The sequence below is a fragment of the Gopherus flavomarginatus genome, chromosome 1 (assembly GCF_025201925.1).
Source record: "Gopherus flavomarginatus isolate rGopFla2 chromosome 1, rGopFla2.mat.asm, whole genome shotgun sequence".
Taxonomy (NCBI): domain Eukaryota; kingdom Metazoa; phylum Chordata; order Testudines; family Testudinidae; genus Gopherus; species Gopherus flavomarginatus.
This window is the reverse complement of record NC_066617.1, coordinates 335,262,320-335,281,175: the sequence shown is the minus strand read 5'-3', so window position 1 is coordinate 335,281,175 and position 18,856 is coordinate 335,262,320. Positions and strand designations below refer to the sequence as shown.

Sequence of the window (18,856 nt, the reverse complement as noted above, 5' to 3'; positions counted from 1 at the left end):
ACTGTTATATTAGAACAAAAATGGGAGACTTTTATTTAGAAAATAAGATAAAATGTTTCAATCTCTATGTAGCAGCTGACCTTAATGTTTTTAAAAAAGAAAAAAAATAGACTTTTGACTCTTTTGTCATAATGACCTGTTTATAATAGTAGTAGTGCATCCTATGACGAGACTTGACATATGACATAAGCAGTATTACCACTGCCATCATGAAATAATGTAAAAATACAAATGAAATAACCTTTCAAATTAATTTTGAAACTAAAACTTTGTTCTGAAATGAAATTTTGAAAATTTCCAAGAAGAAACTTTTTTCGCAGCAAAATTAATAGAATGTTTTGAAAAAAATCTAGTTTAGTTGAAATGGCATTTTCCCATGGTAACTGTTCCAACATAAAATTCTGACCAGCTTGAATGATTAAATCTATCTGCTCCCGTGTGATATGAAAATACTTACCTACTTAACGTACAGATGGAGGGGAGAACAAAGCATACTGAAGTAATGACTTTTTTAAGATCACACATGGGTTCTGTTCTCCACTCTGCCAAAGTTCTGACTGAGCTCACTACTCCAATACTCTAACCCACTTCTCACTCCATTGTTTTGCATACCCTTGTGATAGTATTACCTAAAAAAATGGATCCTGAATAATTGGAAACGTTAGACACAATTTACATTGTTAATCCCCTTTTTGCTTGGTGTAAAAGGATAAAAAGACCTAACTAAATATATAGCTACCTTAGCTTGAGGGCTAGTGTAGCTATTAGTACACTCAATTGCATTTCCCTGTTGAGAAGGGAATGTCTTTATTATAATGCTGCCTCATGAGAGCTTTAGAAATATTTGAGTAGATGCAATTAGATGACAAGATAAAGCAAAAAAAAAAATGGAAAATATTTGTTTTGTTTTAGAATTATGACCTTGGCGCATAGTATTTCATCAGTTAGAGAAAAACAGTTTCCTGCAAGAGATTTACAAAATGGCAACTACTGTAGCATAACTTAGAGCACTACTAGCTGAATAAAAATCAGAGCATAGTATTGCAGTTTCGTCCTCACAAATGGCACCTTCAAGTTAGCTGGGGTGAGAGGTAGAGAGCATCAAAGCAGCATTTTAAAATACGCCTCTACCCCGATATAATGCTACCCAATATAACACTAATTCGGATATAACGTGGTAAAGTAGCACTCGGGGGGGAGGGGGGGGGCGGGGCGGGGCTGTGCGCTCTGGCTGATCAAAGCATGTTTGATATAACGTGGTTTCACCTATAACGCGGTAAGATTTTTTTTTTGGCTCCCAATGACAGCGTTATATCAGGATAGAGGTGATGTTAAGAACTAATCTTTCATGGGCTATTCTCTTTTGTTTAAATAACTTGAAAGTAACTTAAGATGACAATTTAGACTTTTACAGAGAGACTCTGCATGTCAAGTAACTAGTGCAGTCAGTTAAAAATGCATTTTCTTGTACATTTAGACTCTACTTTGACATTGCCTTAAGCATAAATGATTCTTTAATAGGACTTTAAAAAAAAAAAAAAGGTTTGTATTTTAGGTCAAGACAGTTTGAATGTCACTATTTAGAGACAGGCATTTTTTTGGCTTAATAGTTAACTGGATCTAAAAAGTCACTTAAAAACTGTAACACTATTAATAAGAAAATCAGAAGTCTCTTCAAAAAGCATGAACCTTTCATTGGCGCTTCCAGGCATGCTTCTGAAAATAAGGAAAAAATTCTCAGCGTAATTAATATGGAGGCAGTGAAACTTTTTAAATTTAACTCCTCGCTGATGAAAACAGTGTGGTGGGTCTGTGGGAACTCTGTGTGTGGCTCTTCTGGTAAATGATATGAGAAGTGTCTAACTTGACCTTTGTTTTTCAGTACCCCAGCGACTTTGGACCAGAATTATGTTGTTTGTGGGCTGCAGCAAAAAATAAACATGTTGTATTCCTTCCTGAGAAGTCACCTGAATAAGAAGAGCATTGTGTTTTATGCAAGTTGTAAAGAGGTACAGCTCATATTTATCTGTTCTAATAGATACTCTTTTTGGATATAATTGGGTATGAGAGAGTAAAACTAATGACTTTGAAATCTGCAAGAGAGACTTCAATGGTAAAATGAGAGTGCAAAAATTGACACGTGTTTTAAAAAATAAATGGTGAAAGTTTTCAGTAAGAGCTGGTTGTATTTTTAACTGGTGTGGGACATTTTTGTACTTTGTTTGCATAGTGTGTAAATGAGTGACTTTTTAAAAGCTGGAGATATGAATAATTGTGTGGTATCAAGGAAGAGAGGGCAGTTGAGAGTATGGAAAGACTTTCTTTATTGTCATATGACTTGATCCTGCAAACACTTACTACTGAAAATAATTTTACTCTCACGGGCAGTCCATTGACGTACTGGTGTTTAAGTGTTTGCACCATGATGCCATAGATATTTAATAATTTCTGACTGCTTAAATAGCAGCCTTACAGATTACCTTACTTGAAAGGCTTTATGGATGTATTTGTTTTTCAAATCTTTTAAATGGGTTGTAAAAATCCATTTCTGCTATCTCACTGATACAGGAAGTTTGAATATCCATGTTGCCATATTGCTGACTTCAATGTGGAGAGAAGATGTAGATAAATTTTTTTTTATAGAAATACTGTTTCTATTGTTGAGTAAGGGAGTGTGTATAGTTTCCTTAACTACTAGTTAAAAAAAAATTCTTGGCACTTAAAAAATCACACTTTGGTGTGCACCATAATAAACAGGTAACAAATGTCTTCATGAAAGAGAGTTCACTAGGTGGAAATATTAAAATTAGGCTGTGGTGGATTTACCCTGATTGCAATCCTGGTATCTGTACATGTGCACTGAAGTGCCTGTGAGAGCGGCACTCCTGGTGAGATCTAGTTTAGCCCATATGCTTCTGACTCGCTGAGATGCAACACCATATCTCTCTTGCTCACCCCCCAGCACTCTGCAGTACCTGGCACACACTCACTAGGCATTGCTTCCTGTTCTGCGGAATATGGCAACGTCTTACACAATTAGCTTCCTGTCTCAGTATTTGGGGGAAGGGGTGATAACCTCTCTCCACTCACATAATCAGGTCCCATCCCATCTCTGGGGTGGAGAAAAGCTATTTTGCTTTAAATACTAAGAATATGTTTACTTCTTAGTAGATAACTACCACCATCACAGTGAAATATCACGTTCGCTTCTTCTTTGACTTGTTGACCAACAGGTTCAGTATTTGTTCAGAGTGTTCTGTAGGCTCCGTCCTGGCATATCTATACTGGCTCTCCATGGCAAACAGCCACAGATGAAAAGAATGGAGGTCTACAACAACTTTGTTCGCAAGAAATCAGCAGTGCTTTTTGCTACAGATGTTGCAGCTCGAGGACTGGGTAGGTAACCTTCAGCGCAATAGTATATCCATAGAGTGGTGGTCCAAGCCTGTTCATACCTTAGCAATGCATCCTATAAGAAACCAGGCTTTAAGAAGTGTTTTTAAAAACATGATAAGTTTACATTTAGTTTGTTGCCTCCTCATCTAAAAGCTAATCCTTTATATCCAAAAAGCAAAATAATTAAATACTTTCTCCTCAATGCAATCTTTAATGGGGCCTCACTTTAGTAATCTGTACTTAGTTTATTTCTATTTGTCTCTGTAAAATGTCTGTTTCGAGCAATCTTGTAATTCTGTTTATTACTTATGTGTTGAATTGAAGGCGTGTGGCTCTCTAATCCATAGACTGTCCAGCTGTTCCAGCACTCAGTAACTTGTGTTCAGGAAATAGATAACAAGAATTTTTCAAAGGCTTTAAATACTCTGATGCCGCTTGCATCCCATGGGTTAGTCTAAAAAGTAGATAAAGTGAGCAGCCAACCAGTAGCTGATGAGAAGAAGTTGGAGGGATTTTTGTAATGTCTGACACATTTCAATTCAGAGGCAATATGGAAGAAAATCAACTCTCCTTTGTTGCTTCTAAAGAGAGAAAACCATAGCTGAGGCAAGAACAAGAAAATTCCTATTGCTGGAAGTAGTTTTGTGTAGGTCTTGTTTTTCTTTGTCTTGTTTTTGTTAGAAGGAAAGTGTATTAGCTCTTCCTTTGTTTTCTCATGGCGATTTTGTATCTTACAATATATTTTTTTTCATACTTAATAACTTAAAAGTGATTAGGTGTAATTAATCAAAGTGCTTTCAAGAACTCACTTGCACTTATCTGGCATTGGAAGTTGGGTTCAAACATTTCAGCAGCAAAATTCACTGGCCCAAAATATCATCTTGTCTCCAACGGATTAGAAGAGGGAAATACTCTAAATTAGAAGGAGACAGAGCATATAGGACTCAATCTCTACTTTCCATACTGTTTGGTTCTCACGCTGAAGGAAATGTATTTGGCTGTGTCTGTTTAGAAACAGTTGTGTGGATAATTTTTGTATATCCTATGACCATAGTCATAATCAAATAGTAAATATTGATTCTACACAGTGCAACAGAGTTTTGCTGCTGTTAGCCTGGAATGCCCATTAAGTTTGAAACTTTGTTTCTTTAATTATGACTGCCTTTCAGCCTGGACTGTTCAGTCTTACCTAGCAACCTCCTCCTTGCTGTCATTGAAATAGATAATGATGTTTTAATACTTGGACAGATAGGGTAGTAGCAGCTGACCACAGCTAATTTCAAGCTCTGATGTGTAGTAAATTGATATTCTACTTAAAAAGTGGGTCAAATCACTTACTTAATCATTTAATGCCAGGCCATTTTATTATCTGTAAGACACAGAGCATCTGTCTGTCCTTGTCAGATGTGAAATTATGTTCCATTCAATGCACTGTCATTACTTAGGAAACGAAGACACCATTAATTTAAGTTCACTTTGACAAAGGGGATAGCTGTTTATGCTATGCTGATACATGCAATTAATTTTCAATTCAGAGAGATTGCTGACAGGCAATGTCTATAAATTGATCTGAATGATGGCTTTCTCGAAATAGTACTGCAAAATAAAATATTGCAACGTGTTAAAACTTCAGTCTCTTTCTCCACAGATTTCCCTGCAGTGAACTGGGTCATTCAGTTTGATTGCCCAGAGGATGCAAATACATACATTCATAGAGTGGGAAGAACAGCCAGGTGCGTGTTTAATTATGATTTGCATTTGGGTGTTTGCAACTTGATAGCTGTGTGTGTTAATAATAGGAAGAGAACTAATAACCTGATCAGCTAGGTAGAGGTCAGAAGGGACTAAAAGCCATTACCACCTGAAGGCTGTTTGGCAGCTTATGTGAAGTGAGTTTCTTTATCAATTCTTCATAGATATAAAAAAAAAAGTTATAAAATTTAGCACGAATACACATAGTTAAATAGTTAAGAGACTGAATTGTCCTCTTGTCCTTAGAAGTGGTCCTGCCAGGCAGAGTGGAAGCTCATTTGTGCTGTACCTGTTCTATAGATAAATAAGACTTTAATGTTTAGTGCTGGTAATCCATTTTCTTCCAATGGCATAACATTCATTTGAAAAGGATGATGCAGTGTTTCTTGTTTTTATTTGGAAAATTCTGATATCATTAAGTAGGTTGTTTTCTAAAAATCTTTAATTTTTCAACATTTAATATAATCATACTCTTAGAGATAGGAACAACTTACATTAATTATTTGCTCCCTAAAGCAATTTCTTGAAAGAATCATGTGAGTTAATACCTACTTGTGTGAAAACTCAGAAGATAAAAGCTTCAGAAATATATAGACTCCAGAGGGGACATTACATCTCAGATGATAACTAGTGCTGAAGATGTCATAGCATTTTTTTTTATCAAAAATCATAGACCAGTCATGCTTAATTTAGTGAAGACATGGGTTTGATTTTTGATATTAAAAAAAAAAAATAAGAATGCCAGGACAAACAAGGAGGAGGGGCCCTGACTGAGGTGGTGGTGGTGGGGATGGAGAACAAGCCTGCCCGACGCTCACCCTGCAGCGCAGCTCCTGCAGCTCCTATCCTGCCTGCCTTCCCTTTCTGGGTGCTGTAACCTGGTGCATGGGGTTGCAGCAATGCACAGGCTTGTCCTAACAGCCCCTCCATCATGATGGAGAGCGGGGAGCCAGGCCTAGCTCCGCAAGGCAGGAGCCGTTACTGAAAGGTAAGTTTATTAAAATCGCAGATACAAAGACACATCTCGGACAAATGGTAAAATCACTGTATCTGTGATATTTTTTTCCAACTATGAAAAACCTAAAGACTATCTTACTAGTTTGCATCTTTTTTCCCCTTCTAGAAGGGGTAATGGGTTTTTACTTACTTTTGGAAATACTGGTTGTGAACTGAACCATTTGCATTTTTTGAAAATCTATTAAATGTTACTTAAATTTAGGCATGCCCTTGCTACTGTTGTCTCTGAGTGTGCATAAATTTGGAACTCAGTGCTGAAAAAGCTTGTATTTGCAGGTTGGATCTGGTTGTTGTTGGGTCTCTGCATGGGAATAAAATATATGCATAGCTGTAATCCAGTTCTTCCTCTCCTTGAATTTGAGCTTGCTGTGGTGTCATTATCCTGTGTTTGTGGCATCACAGTATTGTCATGGAAAAGAAAATGTAGTAAATTCAGCATTATTGTGTAACTGCAGCTTGTAGCAGGACTCCTGAGAGTTTTCTCAGTATTAAGTGACTTGCCTGAAACATGTCAGGCTCTGGGTGCCCGATTTTTCCCCACTTGTAAAATGGGATGACATGTCTCTCCCAGGTGCTATTGGGAATGCTTCTAAAGCACTCTGGAGACTAAAACAGCTGTACAAGTTTAAATGTTAATAACATGACTATTAAAAAGGGTGAAGGAAATGGGATTTAATTCTGATACTGCTGAGATAACTTTCCAGTGTACAAAGGGTGCCTTTTCAGAGATCCTCTTTTAAATGAGACTTTTTCTGTGGTAGTGTGAATAGAGCTTGGCTGAATATTGGGGATAGAGGGCCTGTTTCTTTGTTGAGAGGCTGTTCCTTCTGCTATACAAACTGACTACCCCTTAACAGACTGACTACCCCTTTACTTCAGCATACCTTTGTTGGGCTCTCCTTTTGGATAAATTTTTCCATTGCCTGTATTTAAGGCTTTGCTGAGGTTTCAAAGGAAGGATAATAAGAGCCAGTCTTCAGATATTTTTGCTGGCAGAGTGATGATTTGAAGAGAGCAGTTTCCTTCTGTAGGAAAACCTTTACAGGCAGTGATGTAGCTAGGACAGGAAAACTGGGTGGGTGGGCAATGACTAGGGGTTGGAGTGGTGCCTCTCCCCACCATCTCCAGCCGGCCTTTACTGCTCAGCAGGCACCTGAAGGTGAGGCTGCCTGAGGCACACAGGGAGGACTCACCCACTCCCAGGTGGGAGGTGTGCCTTGTGTGGGTGGGGCTGGAGACCAGGGCAGCAGCATATGGTGCACAGGAGAGGGATGCTGATGTACGCTGACCCAGTGTTGGGAATCCCAGCCTGTGGATTTGGGGGACTGCAGCATGCAGTGGGCCTGTATGCTCAGTGAGTGGGCTGCAGCCCACTCAGGCCCACCCGTGGCTACAGCCCTGTTTACAGGTGCTTGCTGACTCCTAATCTAATTCACAGATTAACGGTAAAGCTGCCCTGCGTTAGGTTTTCATTGTGGGGGAGTCTGCCAAGTTCTTCTTAGAGTGCACGTCGATTCCAAGTAGGTGTGCGCTATATGCACAGTCACTGGAAGGCTTTTTCCCTCGCGGTACCCGTCGGGTCAGCTTTGGAGCCCCTGGAACTGCACCTTCATGGTGGTGTATATAGGTCCCTGCCAACCCGCCACCTCTTCAGTTCCTTTTTAGTGCCAGTGATGGTTGTTGGAACTGTCTCTCTCTCTTCCCTCCGAAAGTGTTTCCTCTACTGATTAGACTTTCTGTTAACCCAGGGGCGGGCAAACTTTTTGGCCTGAGGGCCACATCGGGTTTCCGAAATTGTATGGAGGGCTGGTTAGAGGAGGCTGTACCTACCCAAACAGCCAGGCGTGGCCTGGTCTCTGCCCCCTGCCCCCGAACTTGCTGCCCCATCCAACCCCTCCTCTCCTTCCTGACTCCCCCCCGGGACCCCTGACCCCATTCAACACTGCTGTTCTCCGCCCTCTGACTGCCCCAACCCCTATTCACACCCCTGCCCCCGACCACCACCCCGAACTCCCCTGCCCTCTATCCAACACCCCCCCCCCCCGCCCTCTTACTGCGCTGCCTGGAGCACTGGTGGCTGGCAGCACTACGGCTGTGCTGCCCAGAGCACCAGGACAGGCAGCTGTGCCGCCTGGCTGGAGCCCACCACACCACCACACAGCACAGAGCACTGGGTCAGGGCGCGGCTCTGCACTGCACCGCCCAGCAAGAGCTCGCAGCCCTGCTGGCCAGAGAATTGTGCCGGTGGCGCAGTGCGCTGAGGCTGCAGGAGAGGGGCCGGGGGGCTGACCTCCCAGGCCAGGAGGTCAGGGGCCAGGCATGAGAGTCTTGCGGGCTGGATGTGGCCCCTGGGCAGTAGTTTGCCTACCTCTGTGTTAACCTGTAAATAATTAGTGTTGGTTTTCAGTAGTTAGTTAGATAGACGTGGGGGGTTCCCCCCAACCCCAGTTCCCTCCCCTCTTGGAGGCATGGGGCCACCCCCACGACTCCTGCCTAAAGTGTCTGGGGGAGGCGCATCAAACAGATCACTGCAAGATCTGCAAATGATTCCGCCCGAGAACAAAGAAAGGAAGAGACTTCAGGCTCAAACAGCTTCTTATGGAGGCAGCCCTCCATCTCCAGCCGGCTCCGGGCAAGCAGGACTCAGCACCAAGCACCTCCATGTGGAGTGCTTTGGCCTCTGTTAGAGAAGCTACGACAGCGAGGAAGTAGTCTAGGCATAGAGACCCTTAGCATGGTCACTCCCTCGCACCGAAGCCTGCAGCGACCACACAGCACCGCTTGCACTCACCGTTGCCGCTTAAGCAGCACAAGAAGACAATTAGAAGGCGCTCACTCATGATGAGAGCTTGGCTTCGCTGTGGGCTCCGTGCTCAGGGTCCCAGTCATTGGACTTGCGTGCAGAGTCCTAGTACTCCAGGCACAGTCAGAGTGGCATCGCAATAGGCAGGAGGCGGGGATGATGCAGTGGCCTTTTTGAACCCCATGGGCATACCACCAGGCTCAGGGCACTTACTCCAGGAGCTCCCAGTCCGTAATCTCAGAAGGATGCGCCCCTTTATCACCCAGGACCGTCCCCCACTTCAAGGCTTCAGACCATGGTACAGAGCCCCATGTGGGTCCCTACTCCATCACTGTCTCTGAGGCTGCTACTGGCGCCGAGCAGCACAACACTGAGCAGGATGCTTCCAGGGAGATGGAGGTACAGAAGAGCCTGGTACTGTCTTGGGTGCATCGTCATCCTCGCTGGATGAGGTGGTGGTGGGGTCTTCATCCTCTGGGCTGCCCCCCATTGATGATAAAGCGCCCCAGGAGCTGTTGCACAGAGTGGCTTATAACATGGGGCTACAGGCCGAGGAGTGTGGCATTACCACTCCTTTAAACTATTCAAGCCACTACAAAGGCCTTGTGGCAGACTCTTGCCTCCATTCCCCCTATAGCTAAGAGGGGAGAGAGAAAATATTTTGTCCCCTCTCGAATACTTGTTCACTCATCCACAGCTGGGTTGGTGGTCGTAGCGGCAGTGGATGAGAGAGACAGGGGCTGCAGGGCCCAGCTCGAAAACCTAAACACTCAAAGAAGCTGGACCTCTTTGTCAGGAAGGTGTACTCCACTGGGGAGCTCCAGCTTCGTATTGTTAACTAGCAAGCAATCCTCAGCAGATAAAATTTTAATTCATGGGGACTCCATGATGAAATTTAAGGAGATGATCCTGTCAGACTCTAGAGCGGAATTTGTAGCCATTGCTGAGGAGGGCAAGGCAGTGGTGGTGACTTATTTACAGGCCTCACTGAACGTGGCAGACTTGGCCATGCAAACCATGTCCTCCACCATAGCCATGAGGAGGAGCTCATGGCTCCAGGTGTCAGGCCTTCCCCCAGAGGTCCAACAAACAGTTCATGATTTGCCCTTTGACAGCAAGTCATGAAGTTGTTTTTGGAGCAGACAAATTCCAAGCTCCATAGCCTAAAGGATTTGCAGGCAACTTGAAAACTGCACACCCTTGCCACCCAGTGGAAACATTTTAAGCCCCAAACCCCTCTGTCTTTCTACCCTCCCTAGCCCAGGCAGGACTTCTCCAGGAAGCGAAGCAGGAATGGTAGATGTAAGCTTCTTCATACACCACCCAATTAGGGCCAGGGATCAGCCAGGCAGTCCTCAAGCTCTAAGCAAGCCTTTTGAAGGCATGCCTGGGGACAATGCACCAGTCCACTCACTGGATCCGTCACACTGTTTTCTAAAGTTTGTCCCACATCTATTGTACTTGTACCCAGATAATCTAAGATCTCTAGGTCCTTCGCACTGTAGAAGTGCGATATTCTCTCCAATTCTGCTCCTTATGCGGAGATTCAATTGCTCCTCACCACGGGAGCAGTGGAGGAGGTTCCTCAGGAGCTAGGTGGCAAGGGATTCTACTCCCAATATTTACTAATCCCCAAAGCCAAAGGGGTCTCAGACCCATCCTCGACCTGCGAGGCTTCAACAGATTCTTGAAGAAGCTGAGGTTCCGCGTGGTCTCTTTGGCTGCCATCATCCCATTCCTGGATCCGGGAGACTGATACGCTGCCCTCGACATAAAGTGTGCGTACTTCCACATATCTATAATTCCAGCCCACAGACGCTTTCTCAGGTTCATAGTGAACCATAACCATTACGAGTTTATGGTCCTCCCTTTTAGCTTGTCAGCACCCTCTCGAGTTTTTACCAGGTGCATGGCAATCGTAGCTTCCTTCCTGAGAAAAGGCAGGTACAAGTCTTCCCGTACCTTGACAACTGATTGGTCAGGGGCCGCTCCAAGGCCAAGCAGAGAAACATGTCAGTATGATAAGATCCACCTTTGACAAGCTGGGTCTCCTCCTGCCTTTTTGTAACTTGTTTTTCGAGATGTGTTGCGCATGTCCGTTCCAAGACCCACCCGCCTTCCCCTCTGTCGGAGTTTCCACACAAAGGAACTGAAGAGACAGTGGGTTGGCAGGGACCTATATAAAAGGCTAAGTTTTTGTCATGGTTACTTTTAGTAAAAGTCACGGACAGGTCGTGGGCAATAAACAAAAATTCATGGAAGCTGTGACCTGAGTGACTTTTGCTGCTGTGGCTCCATGGTTTCCACTGCCACCATGGTGGCTGGGAGCTGTGGAATTTCCCACTTCGCTCATGGCAGCTGGAAGCTGCAGGGTGACCATATTTCCCAGAGAGAAAATAGGACACCCCCAGCTGTTTGCCCAAGGCATCCACCTCCCCCCGTGTGAGGCTGTCACCCATCGATGGAACCCTGAGGAGAGCCCTCTCAGTAGTCTATCATCTGTTGCTGGAACCTTGCAGAGGGCCCCCTGTTGCCTGTCGCTGCTGTTGCCGAAACCCTGCCAGGGCCCTGCTGGCTGCCAACTCCAGTTCCGCAGCCCCTTGGGCTGAAGCTGAGAATGTCACCAAGTTTTCTGGAAGTCAAGGATTCCGTGACTTCCATGACCTCCGTGACATAAACATAACCTTACCTGTATACACCCCCATGAAGGCATGACTCCAGGGGGCTCCATAGCTGACCTGATGGAACGGTTCTTCTAGGGGAAAAATCTTCTAACTGTACATGCGGCGCATGCATACCTACTTGGAATGGACATGAACAACACATCTCAAAGAACAACAGTTACGAGAAGGGAGGTAACCTTTTTTTCTCATGGCTCCTATAAAAGATATGTTTACTGAGCCAGAAATAACAGATTAGAGAAACATACATATTGGGAATAAGGTGGGGAAAAAAATGTAGAAAATTGTGGACATGCTTTAACTTCAGATACACGCTGTGCAATTTGAATTTCAAATAAGACTGATTTGTAAAAACACTTTTTTTTTTTTTTTTTTTTTGTTTTTAAACCAACTCTAACTGAGTAGTAGACTTTGGCTGTATTCAGAGGATGGTGTTAATATGTGAGAAGCCTACGTTGTCTCTAGAAACTTAATAAAAATTAAACTGCAGTTTAATAGTAATCATTAATGAGATTAGAGATCATTAGAAAGTTTCATGGGCCATGAGAGTGCATAATTGCAAGGAATGAAAGCTAAATTAAATATCTCAGCTAATTAGGAACCTGTGTGTCAGCTGTAATTAAAACTGTCAGAGAACTTTTTACTTTTGAAATCCAAATTATTTTGTTATAGAAAAATAAATGTATTTAAGTCAAGAAGAAAAAACTTGTAGAATCTTTGAGCCATAGTAAAATAAAACAACTTTCCACAACTAAAAAAAAATCAGGAGATATGAAAGAATGCTTTTACTTTATAGTGAGATTGGTATATCTGTTTTTTTTCCTGTCTGATTAACTTGAAAGTTTTATTATTTCAGTGGATGGGGTGCGCCTCTTTGTGTCTAATGTTACTAGAAGATGTTTTGGCTCGTTGCATTTTGTAGATATGCCTTTAAAGTCTGGACAAATCAATAAGTGATTTTTAAAATGAAAAATACTGTGAAAATATCCTTTATAATATGACAAAAGGCTTTTCATGAGAAATATATGGATTTTATGATCTGAAGAGTCCTGTGTTTCCTGTGGGTTTTAGTTCAAACAGTCTAAGAAAATACTGTATGAAATATTTGTGGAAGCATTCTTCATGAAATGTAACCCCTCTGGCTTGTAATTTCTTTTCATATATGCCATGTATGTCCATGGAACCTAGATTTGATTTGAGAAAATCTTTTGATCACCTTTGTGAAACAAAATGCAATGCCACTAGGGGACAGCAGAAGCTAATTTTCATTTTTGAAGTTTTACTGTATGTGTTTTTCTTTCAAAAACTGTAACTTTACACATTGTGTGGCATGTAGAGGACATGTGAGTAAAAGAAATCCCATACAAAGGTTACTTAACTGATAAGTAGGATGGTAAGAAAAGGACTGTTTTACAGGAACTTTGATTTCATTTTCAAAAATAGTGGGGAAAAAAGACTGCTTTATGTTTTCCAGTTTATTCAGTGCATGGACACATTTCTGTGTTTAGTGCTTAGCACACTATTTCTACTAGCTGAGTTTAAATAAATTCACTTCTCCCCTACCTCCTTTACCAAAAAAGCCTGTAAAACCCTCACCTAAGTCTGGCTTTTCTGCACCAAGAGTTGTTTTTAAGGCATTAAATGTGAAATGGAGGACAGAGTAGAATAACTCATTCTGTAGGGATTCTAATAGTTGCAAGAGTAAGTCTGGAGCCTCGTGAGGCATGTGCACATAATGTAAAATACTTATATGGGACCTGATCCCGTGCCCCATGAAGTCATTGGGAGTCTTTCTGTTGGCCTCATGGGTTTTGGATACATCTCAGAGAGATTTGGTGTTGATGTCGATGGCTCTGGAGAAAGCCAACACATCCTTTTTGTGGATATATTTGTGTGTACTGTATATCAAACTAACATAACTATATATATTCTGCCTTGGTTTTGTTCACTCTCACTTGTATCCTGAAAATGTATCTTACGTTAAAAATCATCCAAAATCTCCACTGTCCATTCTCTATTGGACAAGACAATATGATAATGGTAATCAATTTAGTCCCATTAATTAAAAAGTTTGGAGCTGCTGGATATACTTCACAGCATAATTGTTTTTAGGAAAAAATGATTGGATAATAGTTTCAGGCAGTCAGGAAATATATCCCTCTGGATAATGGTCACTGGGAAGCTGTGTAGTTAAGCCCCTCCTTGTTGTAACATTTTCTGCCCAAGTAAGTGTGACTAAACACTTAAGGTTTGGATAACTCAGGAAAGTGTTTTTTCCCAATGTGAAAAATTAATGTTGCCTTCAATCCAGAGATGGGATGTGTTTCTTGGGAATCTGAATAACCTGCATAGTCAAATTGTCAAGCTGGCAGCTCCTTGCATAATTAACTATTTATTAGGTTAAATCCTGTTTGAAGTACTTTTATTGATCTACTGTCGTGTTTAGCTCATATTACATTGCAGTCTTCGATTCATTGTCCTAACTTAAAAAAAAACAAAAACAAAACAGTTGCCAGCGAGGGTCACAAGAAACGCCCCTCCCCACTGCATATTTAACTCACAATTCATATTATTTAAATCTCTTTACAATTACATACTGAAGCCTAGCTACAGTTCTGACTTTGTCCTGCAGTTGCATCAACTTGGACTATGTTTTCCATTAGAATATTTTTCTAATGATGTTCTAACACACTAAAATATAAACTTGGCTATGGTCATAATTACCCACTGACACAATGCCACCCTGGAAAACTATAATAAAGAATAAATAAGCATATGCTTCAGTACAGTAGAATGGACACAACTGCTGTGGGAAATAGATTGCTTACTAGCTAGGCTGGAGGACCCAGTGACCTTTATATTCAATTTATTGATAAGGTTGGTGTAAGCTGTAGCATACTCTTGTCCATTTTTTTCTCCTCACTAAAGTGTGCCTGTTCATAAGAAAGAAGACTTTACTGTATAACTAGGTGAAGGGGGGATTATGATCTAGTGGCAGAAGTGGAAACCTGTTTGGATGATTCTTATAACAAAGATGTTGATATACAAAAGTACTTCTATACCTGGAAGAGAGGGAAGAGGATGTGATATGGTCTTGAAAAAAATAAAAAATACATGCCCTCTGCCAGAAAGTTACAGCTTGACAAGTGTTTGCCAATAAAATCCTTCGGTTAATGATACAAGAACCAAACAACAAAGGAAAAGAAACGGGGGCATCATGTGGAGACTATCAAGATTGGACTAGAGTTGGAACAAAAAATGTGTGGACCATATCTTGATGTGCAGGGTGTATAGACCCATTGGAAAAGCCCCCTCATCTTCTCAATCTCAACTGGTGAGAGAAGGTCTTGTGCAAGCTCAGATGCCATTGGGCCTTTGAAGAATATGGGAAGTAGTTGATCATTCACATTTTTCCATCCATGTTGCAGTGCTGATCAGATAACTGGTCTACCTATGTGCGAAGACATCCAAATCTTTGTTTGCCAAGATGCTGTTTTGTCATTCTCTTGGGAGTTTGCCCTGTGACTTGTCCTTTTTGATGGCTAGTTTGAGGCACAAGCAATTCAGGTCTCTGCGGGTCTCCTTTTCTTTCTTGCTGTGATCATACAGCACTGCTACCAACTTTCTTACTGCAGAAATTGTGGTTTATCCGTTACTCTGTCCCAATTTGGCAAGATCTCTGAAGCAGCATACTCCGTTTGGTTTGATAACGTTAAATAGATTTTTTTTTTCTCCATACCAAATAGGGATCTCACAGAGTAACAAGGAGCTGCAGTGCTGTTCTGCTGACACAGTGCTTCTTACTAGTGGGCCTTCTTCAGGTGCAGGGATAATCAAAGGCTGGAGTGGCCTGTACGATGTCATGATTTTCTCTACCCAAGGTGATCAGTCCTAGAGTTTCTGTCTACCTTCCCTCTGATGGCTTGTTGACCTGAATGGTGAGGTTTCCTAGGAAGATTGATATATTTTATCATCTCCACTGCTAATGTAAAAACAGACAAGGATCTTATTCTTCTTGCAAACAATTGCAGTAACATTCCCATTTTGGTACTTGGCTATCGCTCAGACAACTTGTCTTTTAAAATCTAAATCTTGATAGAGTGAAGTTTTATTTTAAAGCTCATCAAGGGCCGTTCTACACTACGGGGGGAAATCGATCTTAGATAAGCAACTTCAGCTACGTGAATAACGTAGCTGAAGTCGAATATCTAAGATCGGATTACTCACCCGTCCTCACCACATGGGATCCGATGTCCGCAGCTCCGCATGTCGATTCTGTAACTCCGTTGGGATTGGAGGAGTTCCGGAATCGATATAAGTGCGCTCGGGGATCGATATCACATCTAGATGAGACGCGATATATCGATCCCCGAGCAATCGATTTTTAACCCGCCGATACGGCGGGTAGTCTAGACGTAGCCCAAGATAGAACCCATTTACATTTTTTATACAAGGTCTGTATACCCACACTAGATACCTTTACAATTCTGTTCCCCTTTCTGTGCTTTATTGCTACAAGTTGATGTCCTCATCACCACAGAATGTTGATACTTGTGATAATAGCCACCAAAAATCAGTGAGCTTCCCCTTCTATTTTTATCTGTTTTAACTGCTAATCATATTTCATCACCATGGTTAAAACACAGACTCGGAGGCTTTAAGGCCAGAAGGGACCATCATGATCGAGTTTGACTGCCTGCCCATTGTAGGCAACAGAACCTCACCGACCCACTCCACTATCCACTGTAATGGACTTCTGACCTCTGGATGAGTTACTGAAGTCCTCACATCATGATTTAAAAACTTCCAGTTACAGAAAATCCACCATTTACACTAGTTTAAACCTATGAGTGTCCCTAGCTGCAGAGGAAAACTAGAATTCTTTTATAAACTATGTAACTGAACCATGCTACAGTGATGGGCTGAGCAGGGCTGTAGAATGGTTTCAAAATATGGCTAGAACACAGCTAGATGATTAAGTCATGATTCTATGCTTCGGCTGGCAATAGTGGTAGTTGTAGCGATAGGTGAGCTTTAAGAATAGGAAGTGGTAGTGTACGGCTTGCGGCAGTAAGAGATATATAAAACTTTTACCTCTAGTTACCGGTACAACTCTAGCTCAGGCTGGTATTGATCATGGTATTACTATCTGGTGACAGGAGTTTGATCTCAGTCCAGTTCTCAGTGAACAGGGGTTCCTATCACAGACAGTGGCTCTACATTTGGCACTAACTGCCATCCCTTGATGGTCATAGCAGAAAAGTTAAAGACTTAGTGTACCATGGGCAATAATTATCCTCTCTCACTCAGAGGTGTGGTTCCTCAGGCTCATGGTGTAGGAAAATAGAACTGCTTCTCGACAAGCTTCTTTTGGTGCATAGAGGACATCCTCTTTCATGAACACCAAACTCTCACTCTCTCTCAATTAAAAATAAAACAAAAAAACAGTAGCCAATATGAGACCTTCCTGACTCAGCCATTCCCTTCTGCCCCCTGTTCAGAGGCAGCTTCTTTCTACCTCTTTCATGTTTCCAGTGATCATAGAACAGTACAGAATTAGTGAAGTTCTCTGTCACCTTGCTTCTCTGGCTGTTAGTTTTGAGACTCGGTTGATGACGAGTAGGTATTCAGACACGCAGACTCATCTCATCCAGAATGAGTAACTAAGACAAATATATACAAAAGTTACATAGATCTGGTTTTTGAAGACTTGCTGCAGCCAGAAGCAATTCCTTTTTTTAAAATAAAGGTTAATAGTATCTTGTTGTGTACAAAGAAACAATCAAAATCACAAAACTAAAGTGAGACCTACCCTGGGCTCTGCAGATGATGCATGTGTTTACATCATTTTTTGAAATTATTTACCAGTTGGTACACAGATCAAGTAAATTGATTTTATTTATTAAGAATGACCTAGGTTTTAGTTGAAAATTCTATGTACAAAGCAGCTGTGTTGCTGAACAAATACCTCCATTGGTAGAACACTAATATTTGGTCTGGTGATCCAAAACAACTGTTTGGCTTTGGTAAGGGTGTACAGACTGGAAGTAGCAGACTACATAAATATATGGAGACATACCTATCTCATAGAACTGGAAGGGACCCTGAAAGGTCATTGAGTCCAGCCCCCTGTCTTTGCTAGCAGGACCAAGTACTGATTTTTGCCCTAGCTCCCTAAGTGACCCCCTCAAGGATTGAACTCACAACCCTGGGTTTAGCAGGCCAATACTCAAACCACTGAGCTATTCCCCCCTCTTCAGAAGAGGATGCTATTTCTTATCTTTAGAGAAGTACTAGTGGTGACCTGGGGGAGGCTTTTTAAAAATTGAGGTTGACTTTTTTTTACTGCTTCATGATGTATTTTTATTTTCTTATTTATCTACCTTAATGTCAGGAATGCTTTCCTCTGGCTTTGCTGGAGAACTTCAGAAGGATAGATATTGGGATTGTTTGTACCAGTAGCTGAAGATCTACAGATAAGTTCTCCTTCCACTCCCCCCAAGTGTTGATTAAGTGTTGGAGTTAAATAGGCATTAATGGGAAAACAGAGTTTTAAACACTGACCAAATACCCGTTCTTTTCTCAATTGGGACAATTTTTAATCTCTTGAGAGGTCATTTCAGCAGTTAGCTGTTTTCCAGTGTCTTCTAAGGTCTAGAATAAACAAGCAGAAAAAACTTTTCCTGAAGGAGAAACTTTCAGGCCACCTTTATACATCATAAAAAAAACAAAAAAAGCACAAGCTCCATTTTTGAATTTGCAGGGGACCTTTTAAGCCTAGTGATTGGTGCAGACCAGTAGTCTTCCATTAACATGTTTGTTGTTGTTTGAGGAGAAAATAGCTAATCTCTTCTTGAGAAGCAAGTCTATATTTGTCTAAATAAAGCTCCTTTACTGTTGGCTTGTCTTCTCAGCAGCTAAACCACCATGAAAAATCTAAACAGATGCAAAATCTTCCAGATGGTGTTTCAAATCATTTATTTTTCAGTTTACCCAAACCTTTGACTCTTGTTTTCATGTTTTTGCAATGAGGAGGCACAGCAGCAGTGCCTGCCTGTCTGTTTTTCAGTTATTTCACAGTTTTTGGGCTAGTTTAATGCCAGCTTGCAATATAAGACAGTCCATCCAGGCTTTTCAAAGGCCAATAGAAATATTTTGTGTGTACTTAAACTTAAATAGGTGTAACGAAGCAGGGGAATTGCTTAAG

At 41.7% G+C, this 18,856-nt stretch overlaps 1 protein-coding gene across 2 annotated transcripts in view; it reads left to right on the top strand.

Moving 5' to 3' along the window:
- The window catches only part of DDX10 (DEAD-box helicase 10), a 375,483-nt gene that overhangs the window by 21,567 nt on the left and 335,060 nt on the right, over nucleotides 1-18,856 (top strand). For both annotated transcript variants that reach the window (XM_050927904.1, XM_050927896.1), the window contains exons 7-9: nucleotides 1,883-2,009; nucleotides 3,234-3,396; nucleotides 5,045-5,129. In XM_050927904.1, coding sequence (XP_050783861.1) covers nucleotides 1,883-2,009; nucleotides 3,234-3,396; nucleotides 5,045-5,129 — 375 coding nt within the window. The remainder of the gene's footprint in view (nucleotides 1-1,882; nucleotides 2,010-3,233; nucleotides 3,397-5,044; nucleotides 5,130-18,856) is intronic.